The sequence below is a fragment of the Symphalangus syndactylus genome, chromosome 18 (assembly GCF_028878055.3).
Source record: "Symphalangus syndactylus isolate Jambi chromosome 18, NHGRI_mSymSyn1-v2.1_pri, whole genome shotgun sequence".
Taxonomy (NCBI): domain Eukaryota; kingdom Metazoa; phylum Chordata; class Mammalia; order Primates; family Hylobatidae; genus Symphalangus; species Symphalangus syndactylus.
Window position 1 is genome coordinate 66,658,628 of NC_072440.2, and position 22,305 is coordinate 66,680,932.

The window sequence follows — 22,305 nt, forward strand, 5'->3', positions numbered from 1 at the left end:
GAGAATCAGCTTATGCCTTAGTCCCAGCACTTTTGGAGGCCAAGTGGTAGGATTGCTTGAGCCGAGGAGTTCATGACCAGCCTGGGCAACACAGAGAGAGACTGTCTCTACAAAACCAACTAAAAAACTAGCCGGGCATGATGGCGTGCACCTGCAATCCCAGCTACTTGGGAGGCTCAGGGGGAATGACTGCTTGAGCCCAGGAGTTTGAGGTTGTGGTGAGCTAGGATCACACCACTGCACTCCGGCCTGGGCAATCAATAGAGCAACAGAGTAAGACCCTGTCTCTCTTTTTTTTTTTTTTTTTTTGAGAGGGAGTCTCGCTCTGTCACCCAGGCTGGAGTGCAATGGAGTGATCTCGGCTCACTGCAACCTCCGCGTCCAGGTTCAAGCGATTCTCCTGCCTCAGCCTCCTGAGTAGCTGGGGTTACACGTGCCCGCCACCATGCCCAGCTAATTTTTGCATTTTTAGTAGAGACGGGGTTTCACCGTGTTGGTCAGGCTGGTCTCGAACTCCTGACCTCATGATCCACCCGCCTCAGCCTCCCAAAGTGTTGGGATTACAGGTGTGAGCCACTGTGCCTGGCCAACCCTGTCTCTTTTTTTTTTTTTTTTTTTTTGAGATGGAGTCTCGCTCTGTTGCCCAGGCTGGAGTGCAGTGGTGCAATCTCAGCTCACTGCAAGCTCCACCTCCTGGGTTCACGCCATTCTCCTGCCTCAACCTCCTGAGTAGCTGGGACTATAGGCACCCACCACTATGCCCGGCTAATTTTTTGTATTTTTAGTAGAGACAGGGTTTTGCTGTGTTAGCCAGGATGGTCTCAATCTCCTGACCTTGTGATCCGCCCGCCTTGGCCTCTCAAAGTGCTGGGATTACAGGCGTGAGCCACCACGCCCAGCCCCCTGTCTCTTAAAAAAAAAAAAACAACCGATTTAAAAAGCAGGATTCTGATTAGAGGTTCCATGATGGCCGAATAGGAACAGCTCCAGTCTGCAGCTCCCAGCGTGAGCAATGCAGAAGACAGGTGATTTCTGCATTTCCAACTGAGGAACTGGGTTCATCTCACTGGGGCTTGTCAGACAATAGGTGCAGCCCACGGAGCAGGGTGGGGCATCGCCTCACCCAGGAAGCGCAAGGGGTCAGGGAATTCCCTTTCCTAGCAAAGGGAAGCCATGACAGACGGTACCTGGAAAATTGGGACATTCCCACCCTAATACTGCGCTTTTACAATGGCCTTAGCAAATGGCACATCAGGAGATTATATCCCGCGCCTGGCTTGGAGGGTCCCACGCCCACAGAGCCTCGCTCATTGCTAGCACAGCAGTCTGAGATCGAACTGCAAGGTGATCCACTGTCAACATTAGACGGATCAACGAGGCAGAAAGTTAACAAGGATATCCAGGAATTGAATTCAGCTCTGCACCAAGCGGACCTAATAGACATCTACAGAACTCTCCACCCCAAATCAACAGAATATACATTCTTCACAGCACCATATCATATTATTCCAAAATTGACCGCATAGTTGGAAGTAAAGCACTCCTCAGCAAATGTAAAAGAACAGAAATTATAACAAACTGTCTCTCAGACCACAGTGCAATCAAATTAGAACTCAGGATTAAGAAACTCACTCAAAACTGCTCAACTACATGGAAACTGAACAACTTGTTCCTGAATGACTACTGGGTACATAACGAAATGAAGGCAGAAATAAAGATGTTCTTTGAAACCAACAAGAACAAAGACACAACATACCAGAATCTCTGGGACACATTTAAAGCAGTGTGTAGAGGGAAATTTATAGCACTAAATGCCCACAGGAGAAAGCAGGAAAGATCTAAAACTGACACCCTAACGTCACAATTAAAAGAACTAGAGAAGCAAGAGCAAACGCATTCAAAAACTAGCAGAAGGCAAGAAATAACTAAGATCAGAGCAGAACTGAAGGAGATAGAGACACAAAAAACCCTTCGAAAAATCAATGAATCCAGGAGCTGGTTTTTTGAAAAGAGCAACAAAATTGATAGACCGCTGGCAAGACTAATAAAGAAGAGAGAAGAATCAAATAGACACAATAAAAAATGATAAAGGGGATACCACCACTGATCCCACAGAAATACAAACTACTATCAGAGAATACTACAAATACCCCTACACAAATAAACTAGAAAATCTAGAAGAAATGGATAAATTCCTGGACACATACACCCTCCCAAGACTAAACCAGGAAGAAGTTGAATCCCTGAATAGACAGGTTCTGAAATTGAGGCAATAATTGATAGCCTACCAACCAAAAAAAGTCCAGAACCAGACGGATTCACAGCTGAATTCTACCAGAGATACAAAGAGGAGCTGGTATCATTCCTTCTGAAACTATTCCAAAAAATAGAAAAAAAGGGAATCCTCCCTAATTCATTTTATGAGGCCAACATCATTGTGATATCAAAGCCTGGCAGAGACACTACAAAAAAAGAGAATTTTAGACCAATATCCCTGATGAACATCGATGCAAAAATCCTCAATAAAATACTGGCAAACCGAATCCAGCAGCACATCAAAAAGCTTATCCACCACAATCAAGTTAGCTTCATCCCTGGGATGCAAGGCTGGTTCCATATACGCAAATCAACAAACGTAATCTATCATATAAACAGAACCAAAGGCAAAAACCACATGATTATCTCAATACATGCAGAAAAGGCCTTCGACAAAATTCAACAGCCCTTCATGCTAAAAACTCTCAATAAACTAGGTATTGATGGGATGTATCTCAAAATAGTAAGAGCTATTTATGACAAACCCACAGTCAATATCATACTGAACGGGCAAAAACTGGAAGCATTCCCTTTGAAAACTGGCACAAGACAGGGACGCCCTCTCTCACCACTCCTATTCAACATAGTGTTGGAAGTTCTGGCCAGGGCAATCAGGCAAGAGAAAGAAATAAAGGGTATTCAATTAGGAAAAGAGGAAGTCAAATTGTCTCTGTTTGCAGATGACACGATTGTATATTTAGAAAACCCCATCGTCTCAGCCCCAAATCTCCTTAAGCTGATAAGCAACTTCAGCAAAGTCTCAGGATACAAAATCAATGTGCAAAAATCACAAGCATTCCTATACACCAATAACAGACAAACAGAGAGCCAAATCATAACTGAACTCCTATTCACAACTGCTTCAAAAAGAATAAAATACCTAGGAATCCAACTTACTAGGGATGTGAAGGACCTCTTCAAGGAGAACTACAAACCACTGCTCAACAAAATAAAAGAGGACACAAACAAATAGAAGAACATTCCATGCTCATGGATAGGAAGAATCAGTATTGTGAAAATGGCCATACTGCCCAAGGTAATTTATAAATTCAATGCCATCCCCATCAAGCTACCAATGACTTTCTTCACAGAATTGGAAAAAACTACTTTAAAGTTCATATGGAACCAAAAAAGAGCCTGCATTGCCAAGACAATCCTAAGCCAAAAGAACAAAGCTGGAGGCATCACGCTACCTGACTTCAAACTATACTACAAGGCTACAGTAACCAAAACAGCATGGTACTGGTACCAAAACAGAGATGTAGACCAATGGAACAGAACAGAGCCCTCAGAAATAATACCACACATCTACAACCATCTGATCTTTGACAAACTTGACAAAAACAAGAAATGGGGAAAGGATTCCATATTTAATAAATGGTGCTGGGAAAACTGGCTAGCCATATGTAGAAAGCTGAAACTGGATCCCTTCCTTACACCTTATACAAAAATTAATTCAAGATGGATTAAAGACTTAAATGTTAGACCTAAAACCTTAAAAACCCTAGAAGAAAACCTAGGCAATACCATTCAGGACATAGGCATGGGCAAGGACTTCATGACTAAAACACCAACAGCAATGGCAACAAAAGCCAAAATTGACAAATGGGATCTAATTAAACTGAAGAGCTTCTGCACAGCAAAAGAAACTACCATCAGAGTAAACAGGCAACCTACAGAATGGGAGAAAATTTTTACAATCTACCCATCTGACAAAGTGCTAATATCCAGAATCTACAAAGAACTCAAACAAATTTACAAGAAAAAATCAAACAACCCCATCAAAAAGTGGGCAAAGGATATGAACAGACATGTCTCAAAAGAAGACATTTATGAAGCCAACAGACACATGAAAAAATGCTCATCATCACTGGCCATCAGAGAAATGCAAATCAAAACCACAATGAGATACCATCTCACACCAGTTAGAATAGCGATCATTAAAAAGTCAGGAAACAACAGGTGCTGGAGAGGATGTGGAAAAATAGGAACACTTTTACACTGTTGGTGGGACTGTAAACTAGTTCAACCATTGTGGAAGACAGTGTGGCGATTCTTCAAGGATCTAGAACTAGAAATACCATTTGACCCAGCCATCCCATTACTGGGTATATACCCAAAGGATTATAAATCATGCTGCTATAAAGGCACATGCACACACATATGTTTATTGCGGCACTATTCACAATACCAAAGACTTGGAACCAACCCAAATGTCCATCAATGATAGGCTGGATTAAGAAAATGTGGCACATATACACCATGGAATACTATGCAGCCATAAAAAAGGATGAGTTCATGTCCTTTGTAAGGACATGAATGAAGCTAGAAACCATCATTCTGAGCAAACTATAGCAAGGACAGTAAACCAAACACCGCAGATTCTCACTCATAGGTGGGAATTGAACAATGAGAACACTTGGAGACATGGTGGGGAACATCAGACACCGGGGCCTGTCGTGGTGTGGAGGGAGGGGGGAGGGATAGCATTAGAAGATATACCTAATGTAAATGACGAGTTAACGGGTGCAGCACACCAACATGGTACATGTATACATACGTAAGAAACCTGCACGTTATGCACATGTACCCTAGAACTTAAAGTATAATAAAAAAAAATTTATATTAAAAAACAAACAACCTGTCAAGAGAGCCTCCAAAACTAAAATAATGATGCAAAGGTGACAATACCTGAGGCATTTTCCACAGGCAATAACTCTAACCAAGGAGTAAGTGCAGCAAACAGGCTGAGACTGTGCATGTGCCTACATGACATACGGCGTGTCCATTCACTTGGTGGGGACTAAGCACACACCTAGGTGAGAGGCAGTTTGTCTGTTCCTGGGCTGGTAGCATTTTCTTTGTTTTTCTTTTATTTGCTTGACCACCAGAGAAGAGTAGCATTTTCAATAGAATAAATGGCAGAACTACTATCTTTCTGACACCTGGACAATTAATTGCTTAGTGTCAGAAGGTTTGTTGACTGCAAATGTTCCAAATTCAATTTTCCCCAATTCTGCCAAACTATATTCATTCATATTTTCCCAGACATTCAACAAATATTTATTGCAGGTGACTATGCATTAAGTACCATTCTAGGTGCTGGGATAGCCAGTGAATTAAACTAAATTCATCACACAGCTTAAGTTTTTGTGGAGGTAGAAAAACACAGGCCGGGCGGGGTGGCTCATGCCTGTAATCCCAAAATTTTGGGAGGCCCAGACAGGTGGATCACTTGAGGTCAGGAGTTTGAGACCAGCCTGGCCAACACAGTGAAATCCCATCTCTACTAAAAATATAAAAATTAGCTGGGCGTAGTGGCAGGTGCCTGTAGTCCCAGGTACTTGGGAGGCTGAGGCAGAACTGCTTGAACTCCAGAGACAAAGGCTGCAGTGAACCCGGGAGATGGAGGTTGCAGTGAGCCAAGATCATGCCACTGCACTCCAGCCTGGGTGACACAACGAGACTGTCTCAAAACACACTAATTGTACAAACACACACACAATGTCAGGTGGTGGCAGGAGCAAAGGAGATGAAGAAGTAGGAAAAGGGGCCCCCGAGAGTGTGGTGTGGGGTCAGGGAAGGGCTCACTCACACATGATTTTTATTTTTATTTTTTTTGAGACGGAGTCTTGCTCTGTTGCCCAGGCTGGAGTGCAGTGGCGCGATCTCTGCTCACTGCAAGCTCGGCCTCCCGGGTTCACGCCATTCTCCTGCCTCAGCCTCCCAAGTAGCTGGGACTACAGGCGCCCGCCACCACGCCCGGTTAATTTTTATTTTTTATTTTTAGTAGAGACGGGGTTTCACCATGTTAGCCAGGATGGTCTCGATCTCCTGATCTTGTGATCTGCCTACCTCGGCCTCCCAAAGTGTTGGGATTACAGGCATGAGCCACCGCGCCCGGCCCACACGATTTTTGGACAAGAGACTTGAAGCAAGTGAGGGAGGGAGACCCAAGGGCATCTTGGGGGAACAGTGCCCCAGGCAGAAGGAAAGCACTGGAAGCAGAGACGTACGTGGCGTGTTCACAGACACCAGACACAGATGGAAGCCAGCATGGTGCAGCAGAGTGCACAGGAGGCGGACAGGCAACGAGGCAGAGAATGAGGGGACCACATCCTGGGGGCCTGTGGGCTGCTGAAAACTCTGGCTTTGGTTTCGAGTGAGCTGGGAGCTACAAGAGGATCCTGCCCAGAAGGGGAACATGACCTGACTTCCATTTGAAGAGGTCTTTCTGGCTCCTGTGTGCAAAGCAGTTTATAAGGAGCAGGGGAGGAAGCCAGGAGGCCAGTGCAGAGGTGACAGCAGCAATGCAGACAGGAGATGAAGGTGGCTTGAACCACGATCATAGAGGAGACAGTAAAGAATAGTTAATCCTGAATCAATATTGAAGGTAACTAAAAGGAAAACTGAATTTGCTGACGGGCTGGATGTAGAGCAGGAAAGAAAGACATAAGAAGGCAACTGAGTTTTTCTACCTAAGTGACTAAAATGAGAAGGCAAGACGAAGGTGTTGCAGGGAAACAGCAGGACTGGCTGGTTCTGAACACTATACATCCAGTCCTCTAAGTGACCATGTCAAGTAGGTAGCTGGAGGGATGAGTCTCAAATTGGAGACATCGTCTGGGATGGAGATAGAAATTTGGGAATGACCAGATCTTGGGGTAATAAAGGCCACTGGACTGATGAGACACCTTAGGGTATGAGATGAAGGCAGGCTGAGGCCTGTATGCTATAATACTAAAATATTAGGTTGCTGAAGAGAAACCAGCAAAGGAAACTGATTTTAAAACGAAGAAGGAGAGCCAAGGGAGCAGTGCCTCGAGAGCCAAGCAAGGTAAGGGTTTAAAGGAGGAGTCAGAGATCATTTGACAAATGCTGTTGCAGGGCAAGGAGGACCAGGACTGAGGACCGGCCGCCAGGCTAAACAACATGGGCTCCCTGCATTGGGAAGGCTGTTCTAGCGGAGGGAATGGACAGAAACCCGACTTGAGTTTTGCTTTGCCAGCAGGAGAGAGTGTGTGCCTGTCACAGATTGACAGGGATGCTTTAGCAGAGAGGGAGAATTCAGGGAGAGGGGATGACTGCCAAAGTGCTACACTGAGTACTGCAAGGGCTGGGGTCTTGTGTGCAGGTGGAGGTGCTGCGTCAGGGGGAGGCAGAGGAGTAGGGACAGACACAGCTACTGGGCGAGGGCAGATGGCAGGTGGGAGTTTTCTTCTGACCGCTTCAGTTTTCACAGTGACACAAGATGCTGATGATGAGGGTGGGGAGCAGGGCTCAAAGCTGTGTAATGAGGATTGGCGGCTCAAAGCTATGATTACATAAAGTGAGATGTGAGGTGGGAGAGGGAGAATGATAGCAAGATCAATTGGTTAGAGGTCCTGGTGGGGGTCAAAGAACTGTTGAAGGCAGGACTGGAGGGAGTGCATTGGGAACACCAGCAGGGATGAAATAGAGGGGAAGAAAGGACACACCCAGAGAGCTGTGGTTCTGTAGCAAGGGCCTGGGACCTGAGTGTCCCTAATCACAGGGCAGAAGCCACTCCTGGAACTGGGCTATTGTGCAAATCATCCAAAGTCTTGACAGGCTTTGACTTTTGTCTCCTTGGGCTGAAATGCAGTATGCTTGGAGCTCAGGCTTCAGGGCCAGGCAGTCCTGAGAATAATCTCCAGCTCTAGCATTTAGTGGCTGCAGAGCCTTGGGCAAATTACTTCATCTCTCTGAGCCTCACAGTTTCCTAAACTCTAAAGCATAAATTGTAGTACCCATCAGGAGAACGATGTAAAGATTAATGAGAAGATTTTCTGCTCTGTACAGGGCCTGACACATCAATTTTCTACAAATCATGGCATTAATGTTGTTATTACCACCGCACCACAGCAGGCAAGACTGAAGCAACCACCACTGGCACCAGTGAAAGCGCAAGAGGTGCCCAGGGGCCAGAGCAGAGCGGAGGACAGTGCTTCCCTCTGACATCTCAGTTCCAGCTCTGACCATTCATTCTACCCCAAAGCTCTGAAAGCACGCCCTTATCACGCATCAACTTGACACCTGCTTAGGGAAGTTACTGATGGGCTTCAAAGCCTCTCAGGTTTTGCTCTAATCTTGCTCCTGATTGGAATCCTTCAATTCCCCCTATGACAGCGGTTCTCAACTGGGGGTAATTTTACAACCCTCAGGGGACATTTGGCAATGTCAGGAGACATTTTATCACACTGGGTGGGGCTGGGATGCTGCTCAACATCCTCCAGTGCACAGAATGCTTCCCCACAAGAAAGAATGATCTGGTCCAAAATGTCAGTAGTGCTGAAGTTGAGAAACCCTGCTCTTGGGTTTTGTATGATCTACTGGAGAAGATTCACATTAGAATAATCCCTTTTGTTGAACACTTTCAAGAAAAGGAAGAACAGGCTGCGTGTAATGGCTCCCACCTGTAATCCTAGCACTTTGGGAGGCTGAGGCAGGAAGATTCCTTGCACCCAGGAGTTTGAGAATGGCTTGGGCAACATAGGGACACCCTGTCTCTATTTTTAAAAAGAAAAAGAGGAGAGGAGAGGGGAGGGGAGGGGAGGGGAGGGGAGGGGAGGGGAGGGGAGGAGAAGAGAGGAGAGAAGAAGAGAGGAGAAAGAAGAGAAGGAAAAAGAAAACAAAAAAAAGAGAAAGAACGAACAAATGATAGTTACTTCCCACCTTAAAAAACCAAAATTTAACAGATTTATTTTGCAAAACATTTTGCTAAAATGTGTTATACACTTGCTGCCATTAGCTGCCCCCAATTTTCTGCTTCTCATCTGGGGTCTTACCAAGAGATCTGTAAACACACTTGCAAGAAATCAGTGGAGTAAATACGCTCTATGTGCTGGTTTGGGGGCCTCTCACTACAAGGAGGTGTCACTTGGATTTGTGGCATTTATTTGAAATTTATTTGAAAGGAAGAAATCTTTTTGCTTTCTTCAGCTCTCACATAAATTGCCTCCGTGCATGATCCAATATTTACTTATTGTAATGCATTGTGTCTTTTTCTCAGAAAGTAACCCTGAGGGGAGTGGGAAGTTGACTTTTCAACTCTCTTTGGTACGTATCTGAAAGCACCTAGCTAGCTTTCAGGTTTAGTTCCTTGTTCTGCAGAGATGAAAATTCTTAATTTTTATCTATGAGGAAAAAGTAGACTTTAAAACTTGGCTACTAAAAATAAACTTGATTTCATAAGAAAAATGGTGTAAAGTTGTTTCTTGAGAAGCTTCTCGTATGCAATCTAGTGTTATAAGTGAATGATTAACACTGTACTTATCAAGTTCTTGTGTTTGTTATATTTGTAACAGGTTTTCCCCACTCCACCTTTGTTGCTGGACTATTGGCTTCTGCTTCCCACTGACATCAGGGTACGTACCTGCCCTTTTCTTTGCTATTCTTTTTTTTTTTTGAGATGGAGTCTCACTCCAACACTTTTGAGATGGAGTCGCCCAGGCTGGAGTGCAGTGGTGCCATCTAGGCTCACTGCAACCTCTGCCTCTCAGGTTCAAGCGATTCTCCTGCCTCAGCCTCCTGAGTAGCTGGGATTGCAGGTACCCGCCACCACACCCAGGTAATTTTTGTATTTTTAGTAGAGATGGGGTTTCATCATGTTGGCCAGGCTGGTCTCAAACTCCTGCCCTCAAGTGATCCTCCTGCCTCAGCCTCCCAAAGTGCTGGGATTACAGGCATGAGCCACACGCCTGGCCTTATTTGCTATTTCTAATAGGTCCTCCCATGACATAAAATCACAAGGTCGCTGCTTGCTCTCCAAAGGCCTTAGGTCTCAAGCCCTGGTAGTGCTCTAGGTGGTTTAGGTTGCTGGAAGTGAGCACCCCAGGGTAACAGGGGTATATGGCTTCTTTAATCCCAAAAAAAACCGTCAAGGAAGTAGACAGAAATGCAACGAAGGGAGAAGAGCAAGTCATGACTGCCTAAGGGAAACGAGGAGCTGCTCAAGGTTCTGCCCTATCCTCCCCACCCCTTCACTTCTCACACACAGCACTAGGCAATGCTGGGGTGAGCCACACCCAGATCCAAGTGAATCTGAGGATCTGAAAACTTTTTTTTTTTTTTTTGAGAGACAAGTCTGGCTCTGTCGCCCAGCCTAGAGTACAATGGGGTGATCTCAGCTCACTGCAGCCTCCACCTCCCAGGTTTAAGCAATTCTCCTGCCTCAGCCTCCGGAGTAGCTGGGATTACAGGCATCTGCCACCACACCTGGCTAATTTTGGTAGAGACAGGATTTCATCATGTTGCCCAGGCTGGTATAGAACTCTTGACCTCAGGTGATCCACCCACCTCGGCCTCCCAAAGTGCTGGGACTACAGGCATGAGCCACAGCGCCTGGCCCTTTTTTTTCTTTTTTTGAAACGGAGTCTCATTCTGTCGCCCAGGCTGGCATACAGTGGCGCGATCTCGGCTCACTGCAGGCTCCGCCTCCTGGGTTCATGCCATTCTCCTGCCTCAGCCTCCCGAGTACCTGGGACTACAGGTGCACACTGCCACACCCGGCTAATTGTTTGTATTTTTAGTAGAGATGGGGTTTCACCGTGTTAGCCAGGATGGTCTCGATCTCCTGACCTCGTGATGTGCCTGCCTTGGCCTCCCAAAGTGCTGGGATTACAGGCGTGAGCCACCTAATTTTGTATTTTTAATATAGAGAGGGTTTCACTATGTTGGTCAGGCTGGTCTTGAACTCCTGACCTCAAGTGATCTACCCACCTCAGACTCCCAAAGTGCTGGGATTACAGGCGTGGGCCACCATGCCCAGCCTGGATCTAGAAACTTTGATGACGATTAACATCTCTGTTTTACCAGCTAGAAAAGGATTCCAATTAGCTGGGCGTTTACAGGCAAACAAAGCAGAACATGACATTTCCCTGGAGTCTGGTCTATGTTCTATTTGCTTTCTTCCTTTCAGAGGGCTTTCAGGATCCTCCAACTTGCCCTTAAGATAAATCCCATGGTCTTTGCCCAGAGCAGATATTTTCTAAAGATGTTCACATTTCAACCCATCAGTCAGGTCCTATAGGGTAGAGTTCCCCATTTCCTATCAGAGGTCATTGCCTTTCAGTAAGCAGGTGTTCACCCCCATCTTAGAGCTGCAGGAATGGTGGAAAGGAGGGAAGTGTTTCAGTTTACATCCTTCAATACAGTAAGCACATTTAGGGAGGAAAGGAAGAGGAGACAGAGAGAGACTTTTGCTCTGCATGAGTGTCTGGAATGGATGACCTTTTAGGTTCCTTCCTCTTCTGAGATCATAGGATGCTATGGTTGTAGGGAAGGCCTCTGGCAGGAACTAGCTGGTGCAGCGAGCACTATCTCACATCTCCTATATCCTACAGAACTCTCGGAAAAATTGACCACATATTTCTTCTCTCCTATCCGAGCAGGTCTGGCACTATGTTCTGATTTGAGAGGCGCTAAATACTGTCTGTTGGTTGGGACAATCATAAAACCACGCAGCAAGTGGAAGTCAGCAAGGGAGCCAACAGTGCCGACAGACACAGTGGCCAGTGTGACGGCCTCAGCGACTCTAATCCTGGTTCATGTGGCATCGTTCCCTTGGCTGGCCACTACTTTCCCGCAGCCATCCACTGGCACACCCCAAGACCTTGTGTGGGTTGAGCATGTACCTAAAAGTGCCGCTGCCTGGCTCCGTCCTCCAAAACTTCGGCTAAAGGAGCTGTGCCTACTTGCATAGGAGGCTGGCCGGCTGGGCAGCCAGGGCAGGAGAAAGGCAGGAATCTCAGAGTGCACGAGCTCTTCTGCCACAAAGGCCACCTCAAACCACTTGCGCTGGAAGCTGGCGAAGTCGTCCACTCCTGCTGTGTGCCAGGTGGTGGCGGGTTGCTGCATGGCCACTGGGAAAAGTGGAGGGGAGAGAAGGAGTACTCAACACAAATGCTTATTTTCTTAATGATGCATGCTACAACTTGATAAACCTTAAAAACACGCCAAGTAAAAGAAGCCAGACACACAAGGCCACATACTGTATAGTTCCATTTATGTGAAACATAGCGAATAGGCAATCTTTGAGAAAGAAAGCAGATTACTGGTTGCCAGGGGTGGGAGGAGGAGTTGGAAGGTGACTGCTCAAGGGGATGGGGTTTCACTTCAGGGTGATGAAAACCGTCAGGAACTAGATGGACGTGATAGTTGTACAACACTGTGGATGTACTGAATGCCCTGAGCTGTTCATTTTTAAATGGTTAATTTTATATCATGTGAATTTCGCTTCAATTTTAAATATATATATATATATATATATATTTATTTATTATTATTTTTTTTTTTGAGAAGGAGTCTCGCTCTGTCACCCAGGCTGGAGTGCAGTGGCGCGCGATCTCGGTTCACTGCAAGCTCCGCCTCCCGGGTTCACGCCATTCTCCTGCCTCAGCCTTCCGAGTAGCTGGGACTACAGGCACGCCCGCCACCAGGCCGGCTAATTTTTTGTATTTTTAATAGAGATGGGGTTTCACTGTGTTAGCCAGGATGGTCTCGATCTCCTGACCTTGTGATTCACCCCTCTCGGCCTCCCAAAGTGCTGGGATTACAGGCGTGAGCCACCGTGCCCAGCCTTTTTTCTTTTTTTTGAGACTGAGTCTTGTTCTGTCGCCCAGGCTGGAGTGCAATGGCACGATCTCAGCTCACCGCAACCTCCGCCTCCCAGGTTCAAGCGATTCTCCTACCTCAGCCTCCTGAGTAGCGACATGCGCCACCACGCCTGGCTAATTTTTGTATTTTTAGTAGACGGGATTTCACCATGTTGGCCAGCCTGGTCTCAAACTCCTGACTTCAGGTGATCCACCCACCTTGGCCTCCCAAAGTGCTGGGATTACAGGCGTGTGCTACCGTACCTGGCCCTAAAAAATATTTTATGCTCAGTTTATTTCTTTTTTTCTCTTAGAGACAGGGTCTGCACTGCTTTGTCAAGTCTTTGGTGCAGTGGTACAATAATGGCTCACTATAGCCTCAACCTCCTGGGCTCAAGCAATCCTCCCATTTCAGCTTCTTGAGTAGCTGTGAAGACCAGCACGTACAACTACACCCAGACAATTTTTTTTTTTTTTTCCTGTAGAGATGGGATTTTGCTATGTTTCTTGCCCAGGCTGATCTTAAACTTCTGGCCTCAAGAGATCCTCATACCTCGGCCTTCCAAAGCGCTGGGATTATAGGCATGAGTCAGCACCACACTTGACCTTATGATCAATTTCATACCTCAAATTTCAGAATATATAACAGTAACCTGGTATGTTTTCAACTTGAAGGTAAGATAGGTATCTACTGGTCAAATGTATAATTTAAAGGGAAAAGTGTCAATGGATATACAAAAAAAAAATCCCACACATGTCCACTTCTGCCATATTCTTGGACAAGAGAGCACGGGGAGTGGCACTAGCTGCTTCATCTCATGTAAGATTCTTTTTTTTTTTTTTTTTTTTGAGACGGAGTCTCGCTCTGTCACGAAGCTGGAGTGCAGTGGCATGATCTAGGCTCAGTGCAACCTCCACCTCCCGGGTTCAAGCGATTCTCCTGCCTCAGCCTCCCAAGTAGCTGGGACTACAGGCGTGCGCCACCATGCCCAGCTAATTTTTGTATTTTTTAGTAGAGATAGGGTTTCACCATGTTGACCAGGATGGTCTCGATCTCTTGACCTCGTGATCCACCCGCCTCAGCCTCCCAAAGTGCTGAGATTACAGGTGTGAGCCACCGCGCCCAGCCATGTTTGATTCTTTAAACCCAGAGGCAGAGAAGCCATTTGTCTGCAGGATAGGAGTCACTTCCAGAACAGGCAAGGTCCCCTTTTGCTATAGGTGTACTGGAGATGCTGGTCTGGTTTTCTGTTGTCGCTGTTTTTTTTTTTTGAGACGGAGTCTCGCTCTGTCGCCAGACTGGAGTGCAGTGGTGCAATCTCGGCTCACTGCAACCTCCACCTCCCGGGTTCAAGCAATTCTCCTGCCTCAGCCTCCCGAGTAGCTGGGATTACAGGTGGCCACCACCACGCCCAGCTATTTTTTGTATTTTTAGTAGAGATGGGGTTTCACTGTGTTGGCCAGGCTAGTCTCCAACTCCTGACCTCGTGATCCGCCGGCCTTGGCATCCCAAAGTGTTGGGATTACAAGCATGAGCCACTGTGCCTGGCCTGTTTTTTTTTTGTTTGTTTGTTTGTTTGAGATGGAGTCTCACTCTGTAGCCCAGGCTAGAGTGCAGTGGTGTGATCTCAGCTCACTGCAACTTCTGCCTCCCGGGTTCAAGCGATTCTCCTATCTCAGCCTCCTGAGTAGCTGGGATTACAGGTGCCTGCTGCCACGCCCAGCTAATTTTTTTGTATTTTAGTAGAGGCGGGGTTTCATCGTGTTGCCCAGGCTGGTCTCGAACCCCTGAGCTCAGGCAATCCACCTGCTTCAGCCTCCCAAAGTGCTAGGACTATAGGCATGAGCCACAGTGCCTGGCCAGCTGTTGTTTTTGAGACGGAGTTTCACTCTGTCAACCAGGCTGCAGTGCTGCAGCACAATCTCGGCTCACTACAACCTCCGCCTCCCGGATTCAAGCGATTCTCCTGCCTCAGCCTCCCAAGTAGCTGGGATTACATGTATACACCACCACACCCGGCTAATTTTGTATTTTTAGTAGAGACAGGGTTTCCCAATGTTGGTCTTGAGCTCTTGACATCAAGTGATCTGCCAGCCTCGGCCTCCCAAAGTGCTGGGATTACAGGCGTGAGCCACCGTGCCCGGCAAGATGCTGGTCTGAATCTGGGGTGCCTCCAGTTATGCGAGTCAGCTCTGACCACGCTAAAAAAGTTTTCCCTCTGGGGAATTACTTTTTCTCATTATTTAAAAAACCAAACAAAAGAAAAAACACCCCACAGATACTTAAAATATTACTTGGAAAACTTGCTAGGACTTGATAGTCTTCCTGGGGGTAGAAATGGAGTCTGGAGATCTAGCAAGTGAAAAGTGCTATAAATCACAGACTGGAGCCCATGATAATATAATCAGAACTACCTGGGCTGGGTGGGCAAGGGGGTGGGGCGCTCTAATTAAAAACAGCTACCAAAAACTGATGTGTGGGAATTTCCTCACACTAGGTCCCTTGGCATCTTTTAGCTTTATCTTTCACCCACATTGTTCTCACCAAGAACACACTGTAGCTTAAGAAACCCTTGTCACTCTGGGTATGCTTAAATTAAGTACAAAGGCTCAAGGAAGTTGACAGATCTGTCATCTGTCAACTTATAACACAAAGTCACACATGCAGCTCAGGAAGCACCATCATGTGAAAGAGCAAGTCACCAGGAAAAACACTTGCCCCTGTGGGCAACCGCATTCATCTCGGCTCTGACCTCGGTCGGGATCTTTGTCCGTTACTATCTTGTAGAAATAGAAGCCGTAGATGAAGGTCCGCCAGGCTTCGCCAGATGCGTGTGTGATGAGCTGCTCTTCCAGCATTTTCTAGGAGAGACATTGAAACTCTGAAATTCCTGCAGAGAGGCATCTTGAAGGGGCAGCCCTCAGTCATGCTCTGGAGACAAGGGAGTGACAGGAGCACTGAGGAGACCCTACCCTCCACCCCCAGATTAGACATGTTGTACTTGATATAAATTATATTTTAAAATGTAAACTCATATCATCATCAAATATTTCAAACATGCAGAAGGGCATAAAGAAATTCAGATGGCCGGGAGCAGTGGCTCACGCCTGTAACCCCAGCACTTTGGGAGGCTGAGGGGGGTGGATCACTTGAGGCCAGGAGTTCAAGACCAGTCTGACCAACATGGTGAAATCCCGTCTCTACCAAAAATACAAAAATTAGCTGGTGTGGTGGTGCATGCCTGTAATCCCAGCTACTCGGGAGGCTGAGGCAGGAGAATCACTTGAACCTAAGAGGTGGAGGTTGCAATGAGCTGAGATTAGCACTACTGCACTCCAGCCTAGGCGACAAAGTGAGACTCTGTCTCAAAAAAAAAACCGAAATCCACATATACCACTATTCTACTTTCACAAATTTAACATTTCTCTATACTGATTTCAGATATTTTTATTAAAAAAAAAATCTCCATAGACTCTCCCACTCCCATTACTCTTCCTCTCTCCCCAGAAATAAATGGTTAGTGTAATATTATTCTTAAATAATTTTATTATATAAACACGTATGATAGAGAATATAAGGTATTCTTTTGGGATTTTAAGTTTTTAAATAAAGGGCATAATATTATATCATTTTGTAAGTTGGTTTTCCAGTCCACATCATGCTTCTGACATTTATCCATGTTGATACATGTACCTTCAGCTCATTCATTTTAACCGCTATAGTAGCATTTCATTATTTGAATAAAGAAATCATATTCTCAGGGAGATGAGAGTGTATACGGCAAACGCTATGCAAAACAGCACATCAAGACCCTCAAAGACAGAACTGAAAATCACATGCTTATTCAAATCAGTTATTGATTTTAACATTTCCACGATGACAACTCAGCTGGTGAGGAAACAGTACTGACTTCCAGTTGGGGGCCTCTGTATAGACAGGATGGCATGAACTGGCTCAGTCAACTGGCCCTTTCCCATTTCCTTGTTGTTCCAGTTCTGCCATATTCCAGAGTTCCAGTTCCGAGCAGTGTAATTAAATCCAGCAAGTATGGTGCTAAGTGCCTACCAGGTGCCAAGCAACATGCCTGGCACTGGTGATACAGAAATGGAAAATAAGAGGTGATCCTGCCTTCAAGGAGCTGGTTGAGGCAGGAGACAAATGAGAGAAAGATAGATCTTCATTCTGTTGTGCTAAGAGCTCTGACAGAGTAAGTACAAGGTGACAGAAGGCCCCTGGGTCAGAGCCTTGAATCCAGCATTGAGTCTTGAATAAGCATGCATTGACCAGGGGAAACTGGGGGCTTGAGGTCAGAGGGAGGGCATTCCCCCAAAAATCATAGAGATTTTTCTGAGGTTTATAAGTGTACAGATTCTGTCCAAAACATTTCAGTTCAGACAATAAATTCTGCACGGTTTTTAAGTCAAGATACAGTGTATTTCAAAGCAAGACTTGTTCTTTCATCAATTCCAGAAAGGCCTCCCACTTATTAAAAAAATCCTCACCCCAACCTGCAGATCTCATTACTGGAAAGGGTGATGGCTTCTTTTTTTTTTTGTTTTTTTTTTTTTTGAGACGGAGTTTCGCTCTGTCGCCCAGACTGGAGTGCAGTGGCGCAATCTCGGCTCACTGCAAGCTCCGCCTCCCGGGTTCACGCCATTCTCCTGCCTCAGCCTCTCCGAGTAGCTGGGATTACAGGCGCCTGCCACCGCGCCCGGCTAATTTTTTGTATTTTTAGTAGAGACGGGGTTTCACCGTGTTAGCCAGGATGGTCTCGATCTCCTGACCTCGTGATCCACCCGCCTCGGCCTCCCAAAGTGCTGGGATTACAGGCGTGAGCCACCGCGCCCGGCCCCATGGTGATGGCTTCTAAGGCAGGCCCTGATTTTTCAGGACCTAAGCAAACAGCTCTATGGGCCCCTCTTGCTGTCTCACCTGCATGATGTCGATGGCCATCGCCTGTGTCTGGATCCCCTCCACATGGTTCACCAGCCAGTGCACCACCTCCGCGCTGATGAAGCAGTACGGTGAGAGGCCCTTCTGTTCAGAGAGCAGCTGGACTCCTGTCCTGGGTTCCAACGTGGTGAGTGGGGAGCAGGGGATGTGTGTGCCCCGTGGCAGCAAGTGGAAAGAAAGATGAAAAAGAAGGGACTCCTACTAGAGCATTTAATATCATAAAGCAATGTCCCTATGCTATTCCTAGACTCAGAGAAATACCCATGAGAGGACAAAAGAAACTGTTACAGGGGGCTGGGCGAGGTCGCTCATGCCTGTAATCCCAGCACTTTGGGAGGCTGAGGCGGGTGGATTACCTGAGGTCAGGAGTTTGAGACCAGCCTGGCCAACATGGTGAAACCCCGTATCTACTAAAAATACAAAAATTAGCTGGGCGTGGTGGCGGGTGCCTGTAATCCCAGCTAGTCAGGAGGCTGAGGTGGAAGAATCACTTGAACCTGGGAGGTGGAGGTTGCAGTGAGCCGAGATCACGCCACTGTCCTCCAGCCTGGGCAACAGAGTGAGACTGTCTCAAAAAAAAAAAAAAAAAAAAGGAAGTTGTTACGGGGGGAAAAGGAGAAGGGGGAGAGAGGAAAATATGGGAACTCACATTCAGAGAATACCTATACTTGTTAGGCATTATACTAGGTACCTCATATAATTATTTCATTTAATCTTTACATCAACCCTGTGGCTTAACTACTTTTTAAAAAATCCCTTTTAAAAAAATCCCATCTTGAGGTGGAGGTTGGGTGAGCCAAGATGGCGCCACTGCACTCTAGCCTGGGTGACAGAGTGAGACTGCCTCAAAAAAAAAAAATAAAAAAATAAATCCCATCTTACAAACAAGGAAACAGAGGCTCAGAGAGGCCAAGTGACTTGCTCAAGGTCTCAAAACTGGTGAGAAGTAGAGTCATGTATGAATCTACCAAACCACACTGCCTGAATATGGCTGTGGCACAGGCCTCTGGGAACCTTCCAACCCTACACTGTGATGAGCCACTTACGAGGGGTGCTTCATGGCTTCCAGGATCTCTGTCAGGGTGGAGGATGAGGTCAAGGAGCTTGCCACCAGCTGCTGAGAGCTGTAACACAAGGTGTCAGGTCAGCAAAGCAAGATGGCACGTATGCAGTCAAGAGCACAAATATTAGGAATAGTCTCCACTTCTTATGGAGCCAGAAACCAGGACAATGTTGACACTAAAGGCATTTTAGTAAATTCCAAACAGCTATATCAGAGGGTTATCTCATGGGGGGTTTCCTATTTTAAAATGTATACATTTAGGGCCGGGTTTGGTGGCTCACGTCTGTAATCCCAGCACTTTGGGAGGCTGAGGCAGGTGGATCATTTGAGGTCAGGAGGTCAAGACCAACCTGGCCAACATAGTGAAATCCCGTCTCTCCTAAAAATACAAAAATTAGCCAGGCATGGTGACGTGCGCCTGTTGTCCCAGCTACTTGGGAGGCTGAGACAGGAGAATCGCTTGAAACTGGGAGGTGGAAGGTGCAGTGAGCTGAGGTCGTGCCACTCACTGCACTCCAGCCTAGGTGACAGGGTGAGACTCTGTCTCAAATAAATAAATAAAATAAAATAAAATAAAAAATAAAATGTCCACATTTAGAATTCAAAGTACTTTTGTGTCCAAACTTGCCCTTAGTAAGCATCTTTCCTTTTAATAATATTCCTCAGGCCCAAGGCTCAACCACTTCCAAGAAACCCCCTGGACTGCTCTGGGTTTGCCCCAAGAGCCTTTCACAGGTAGCTTCATTTAATCCTGACCAGAGTACTAGGTAACACCGTAAGAGCATGGGGAACGGAATCCCAGTATCATCACTAACCTGCTATATAGCTTTTCTTGGCCTCAGCTCCCCCATGTGAAAAATGGGGTTAATGCTGTTCCTGTCTTTGAGGGCTGATGTGAGGCGAATGTTTATACGATGCTGAGCACATGTACAGGGCTGACACACAGAAAGCCCAAAGTGGTAAACAATACTAAAATAATTAACACCAACCCTTTGAAACTGACTAAAGGAACTGCTGAAGGTCAAAGAGCCAGGAAGTACCAGGATGTGGATCTGAATCCAGGTCAGTCTCTCTCCAAAGCCCTTTCCACCACCTTCTGCCCACATTCTTGCTCAAAGGTGTGATGGTTCCTTAAAACGTGCTTAATACTCAGCAGCTGAGTGGCTACCCACTATACCAAACTGGGCCAGCTGTGGGGCTTATCCAGCAGCTCCTCAAGTTCTTTGAACTTCTCCCTTTCCTCAGTCCCAGACTACTCTTCATGACTATTCAGAGGGTCTAGAAATCACTGGAAGCGTTTCAGAATTTCAGGGTTAGAAAAAGTTTTCAAAGACCCTTGAAATGAACTTCCTTCTAATGCCTGAGTCTCTGCTGAGACCATGAGTCTGGGCAAGAGGCTGTCCTATCTGTGTGAACATCTTCAATGGCAAAGAACTCGGCTCCTCTAAGTGCAGCCCATTTCCATGCAGCAGGACCTATTGCTAGTAAGTTCTTCATCATGAAATAGAATCTGTTCTCTGTATTTTTCAGTCATTGGTCCTGATTCTACCTGCCATGTCATTTTTGGTTTTTTCACCTCCAGCCTAAATATCCCCGATTCCTCATTTCTTCTGAAAGCAGAAGAAAACCTACTGTTCTACCCTTGTAAGCAATGAGGAAGCAGATAAATGCACTCATTTTCTATGCATTGGGCAGCCTCTCCAATCTCCTCCACGCCTACAGCCAAAAAGCCAGGTAGGCTTGATGGGGATATGGGCATGAGCGAAGGCAGGGAGCAGAGAAGTTCAGACCTGCTCCTGCTTCTGAAATGACGATCACCTCTACTGGCCAGAATGAACAGGCTGCAGTAGATGAGACACAGATTAAACCAGCACAGAATTTATGACATAAGGGAAATGGAGTGACTCCTGACAGAGGCCAGCCAGGTGAGCAGCCCCAGAGAACTTTCTGCTCTCAGGGACAGGGGTACAAAAGTTAAGTCTCTTAGATCATTTTGCCAAGGACTGCTTCGTCAATACAGTGAGACAGTAAGAAAAGACTGGGGCATAATTATTATAAAGCAAACACAGCTGGGAAGAAAATAAAACGGTTTCTCAGAATTGACAACAGTATTAAAAGCTGGTGCACTTGCTCGAGCAAATGAAGTACACGCAGCTTCCTTTTCCTCCGGATACTAAGGAATAGAGGAAGAACAGTCATGTTTGGCCACAATTAGTGATTCATCCACTGTTTGTTCTTTTCCTTACTGACAGCATGCTATGACATGCAAGGCATCGTGCCTGTGGCACCACAGTGAACAAGACAGACTGGACAGGGCCCCCTTCCAGAAGCCCTGTACTCCTGCGTGGTGCTTGACACTTTCCTACGTCTCTGTGGGAACCTCTTAGCTATCCTGTGAGGATGGCAGGAAACAGATCATTAGTCCCATCACACAGATGTGGTTAAGGACTAACTTGCCCAGGGTTCCATATGACTTGTGGTACAGTCAGAACTCGGCCCAGAGCTTTGGACTTCAGCCTCTGCAGCCTTTGAGATCAGACTGTCCCCACTCCTCAGGAACACGAGTTTGGCCACTCTGAATCTCACCTGCTGTCACTGGAGTTTGTGGAGGAGTAGCCCTGTTCTATGTTCTGGGAGTTCCCAAAGGTCTGGCTGTTGCCTCTGTCCACGGATTGGCCTGTGCATATGCCCAAACTGGTGCCGTCCAACATAGGAGTGGCTGTTTGGTCCACAGATACCTGCAGGAGATTTAAAAATGAATACTTGAATCCAAAAATAACTGACAGGAAAACACAGTAAATAAGCTGTACTGGCTTATTCACTCAATAAGCACTCAAAAAAATAAACAAAAATTAATGCAATGCTTTCCATTCCGCTCATTCCCACTTCCCCTTGGTCCCTAGTGGCAGAGCTAAAGTTGTCTAGAGACTCTACCCAGTCTTGTGTGCACTGCCTTCTATCACAGCAGCTGGGAACTCCCACCCTCCAACCAGGGCAGACGAGAGGCCACTCTTCACAGTAAATCCCCAGGACCAAAGAAATTGCTTCAGCACCTGCCTCAAACCACACGATTTACACTAAAGAAAAATCTCCATAGAAAGAGTGGAGAAGTCAGAATCACTCCTTATGAGGACAGCAGGACTGAAAGACCACATTTAGAGACAAGTAGGTGAACATCACAATGTACATCCTCTGCCCACCGTGACTCACACTTTCGCCCCCCAAACCTCCTTTCCTCTACCTTTCAGTTGCTCAGGTTCAACTCTCAGAGCCATCTTTGCTTCTCCAGCTTTGCATCTAAAGACAGGCCTGGTTCTGCGGCCTGCCCTCTGCAGATTCACATGCATCTCTAAATCATG

General features: G+C 46.3%; 1 protein-coding gene across 37 annotated transcripts in view; it reads right to left on the reverse strand.

Moving 5' to 3' along the window:
* The window catches only part of DEPDC5 (DEP domain containing 5, GATOR1 subcomplex subunit), a 178,989-nt gene that overhangs the window by 35,295 nt on the left and 121,389 nt on the right, over positions 1–22,305 (reverse strand). For 29 of the 37 annotated variants that reach the window (XR_010117147.1, XR_010117142.1, XR_010117141.1 and 26 more), the window contains 5 exons: positions 21,533–21,684; positions 18,930–19,007; positions 17,863–17,995; positions 15,683–15,791; positions 11,970–12,197 (listed from right to left, as the gene is read on the reverse strand). Coding sequence is in view for 27 of the 37 variants with exons in the window: in XM_063623482.1 (XP_063479552.1) it covers positions 11,970–12,197; positions 15,683–15,791; positions 17,863–17,995; positions 18,930–19,007; positions 21,533–21,684 (700 nt within the window). In the remaining 10 variants the exon portion in view is untranslated. Of the gene's footprint in view, positions 1–11,969; positions 12,198–15,682; positions 15,862–17,862; positions 17,996–18,929; positions 19,008–21,532; positions 21,685–22,305 lie in introns of those variants that run through there. The other 8 variants (XM_063623488.1, XM_063623491.1, XM_063623487.1 and 5 more) reach the window with 4 other exon arrangements.